Source organism: Cucurbita pepo, unplaced genomic scaffold (genome assembly GCF_002806865.2).
Source record: "Cucurbita pepo subsp. pepo cultivar mu-cu-16 unplaced genomic scaffold, ASM280686v2 Cp4.1_scaffold001565, whole genome shotgun sequence".
Lineage (NCBI taxonomy): Eukaryota > Viridiplantae > Streptophyta > Magnoliopsida > Cucurbitales > Cucurbitaceae > Cucurbita > Cucurbita pepo.
In genome coordinates, this window is record NW_019647715.1 from 4,605 (window position 1) to 7,066 (window position 2,462).

Consider the following 2,462-nt stretch of genomic DNA (forward strand, 5'->3'; position numbering starts at 1 on the left):
AAATAAAATAAATAAATAAATAAATAAATAAAAAAAGATAAACATCGATACCATAACCAAACAGAACATCTTTTGAAGAATGTCTTAGCACAGTCGTATAAATTAATTCACAATTGATGCATTCGGTGATGTCAGGCGCCATATCATCAATCAATCCTAAAAAATGCCGTTACCTTTGTCTCTGTTCATTAGCAGATTCCCTAAAGTCAATGTCACGCTGCCTCTGTTGAAGCAGGAAATATATACAATTGCACGTCCTCGCGATAGACACCTACATATTTCAGTAGACATATCAAACTTCGAACATTTTCCATAAGCAAACAAAATAAAATTATATATGCATATGTATATTAAAAAGAAAGGAAGAAACCAGCTTATTGACTAAAAGGTAAAAAACCAACCGGATCATTCGAGAAAAGATCGAGCGAAGCCGGAAATCCAAATGTGATAAGCGTCTGGTTCAAATACTTAGCGCAATGGTCCAAGTTAGTGACATCCGCAAATGTATAGTCACTGAAAACACACAAAACCTCAAAGCATCAACACATTTCGCCTATACACTCGCCACACCAGCTACCATACAAAAAATGCAAATGTAGACAGACAAAGCTCGGCAACAACAAAAACAGGAGTGACAGCCCTAAAATGCAGAGGAAACTGACCCGACCGAGTAGATAGACTGCGGAGATGGCTGCAAAGAAAGAAACAAAAGACAGAGAAACCAAAACAGTGTCAGAGAAAAACGAAAAGCAATGAACCGGTGTATTGCAGTGTGAGAGCTCGTAAGGGATCTTACACTGAGATCAAAGTCTGTTTTGGTTGCTGCCATTGTTGGAACGTTGAAGGAGGAGGAGGAGGAGGAGTTGGAAGAAGGACGGATCAGGTGGGATAGATCCATGGCGGAGCGGTGAAGAAATTTAAAAGAAAAGTACAACGAACTTTGGAGCTGGAAGAGAACTAGTAAAATTTTCCACTAACGACGTCGTTTCATTTGTACGAAATTTATATGACTGAAACTTGGAGTTCGAGTGACAAGTATTAATGGATTTATTTTTGTAAAAAATAGTAGATCAATAAAAGAATTTTTTTTTTAATTTATTAAAAAATTTCAATAAAACTCTTATCTTACAAAATATATATATATTTTAAAATTTTATTAGTGTAGAAAAAAGTTCATTAATATTTTTAATTTATCAAAAATACTTTTACATTGTAATATATTTAAAAAATACTACTAAAATTTTTAAAATAATATTAACACATTTTACCTTTATTAAAAAAAAAGTTCGAAAAATTCTTACGGTAACGGATATACCCTCACAAATTATATTCAAATTTTTTATTATTATTTTCTAAATTCAAGAGTATTTTTTAATTTTTATTAAAAAAAATTAAGAATATTAATAAAACTTTTGAAAGGGTATTTTTTAAACACTTATTTTTAAATTGAAAATTCAAATAAATGTAAGGTATTTTTAAAACAACAAGATATTTAAAATAAATAAAATAAAAAAGAGATGGGTAACTCTGCCAAGTGGATACAACCAACATGTCTCATGAATGGTGATGCCAGGGCTGCTCCTCCCAGCTAACAACAAATTTAGGATTTAAATTGATAAGTTATTAATTTAAAGTTTTAATTGCAATCATTTCTAACATTTAGTGACATAATATATTTTGGTTAGGTGAGAAAAGGATCCACGTTAGAATCATTCCATTTACAATAATATTTGACCACATAATTTTCTTATTAAACACGATCTTTCAAATAAAGTCCAAAAACAAAGAGTACTAAAAATAATTAATTATTTTATATTTGAAGTCTTATGCCTAAAAAAACCAATGAATTAAATAATGGCTTATGCTTAAAAGTCAAATTAATTAACAAATTAATATTGTTTGTTTAAGTAAGCGTGTTAAACTATATTTTTAGTCCCTTTAATTCCGGATTTGTGTTGTAAATTTTTTGACCTATAGAATTTGAGTGATTAATTAATTGAGATCATAATTCATAATTCACTTTTTCATTATTATTTATTGATTTTTACCTTGTTTTTTCTTTATTTGGTAATAATTTGATTATTCAAACAAAATTAATTAATTGGATTTGTTAATATTCTAAAAAGTTGTCAATTAGTTTATAAGTGTATCATAAATATAAGAAGTTAGAGATTTGAATCGTCTCAATCTCACATGTCATTGAACTAAAAAAAATTACTATATTATGATTGATATCATACACGTCCTCTAACAAAATCTCACTACATCAAAATAGATCGATTTATTATCCATGTTAATAGAAAAAAAAAATAATGACTAAATTAATAAAAATACTCTTAAACTAAATTAAAACCATTAGTTATGGATTGAAATCACGAGGAATTGGGCAGCAAAATACGTTTTGGATGATGAAAGTCCCATATTCGCTAATTTAGGGAATGATCATGGGTTTATAATCAATG

General features: G+C 28.8%; 1 protein-coding gene across 1 annotated transcript; it reads right to left on the reverse strand.

Moving 5' to 3' along the window:
* Positions 1–169: 169 nt before the first annotated feature.
* LOC111786362 lies at positions 170–916 on the reverse strand. The gene is made up of 4 exons (XM_023666661.1): positions 797–916; positions 663–691; positions 402–513; positions 170–271 (listed from the first exon to the last, which is right to left on the reverse strand). Exons 1-4 carry the CDS (start codon positions 896–898, stop codon positions 170–172), a joined length of 345 nt encoding a protein of 114 aa, XP_023522429.1. The 5' UTR covers positions 899–916.
* Between the last annotated feature and the right edge of the window lie 1,546 nt (positions 917–2,462).

Bases quoted from the DNA above. Each gene is read 5' to 3' on its own strand.
- LOC111786362 (XM_023666661.1), bottom strand. From the start codon at position 898: ATGGATCTATCCCACCTGATCCGTCCTTCTTCCAACTCCTCCTCCTCC. The intron at 692-796 runs GTAAGATCCCTT...CTTTCTTTGCAG, and splicing joins AAACAGACTTTGATCTCAGT to CCATCTCCGCAGTCTATCTA. The intron at 514-662 runs GTCAGTTTCCTC...GTGTGTTTTCAG, and splicing joins CAGTCTATCTACTCGGTCGG to TGACTATACATTTGCGGATG.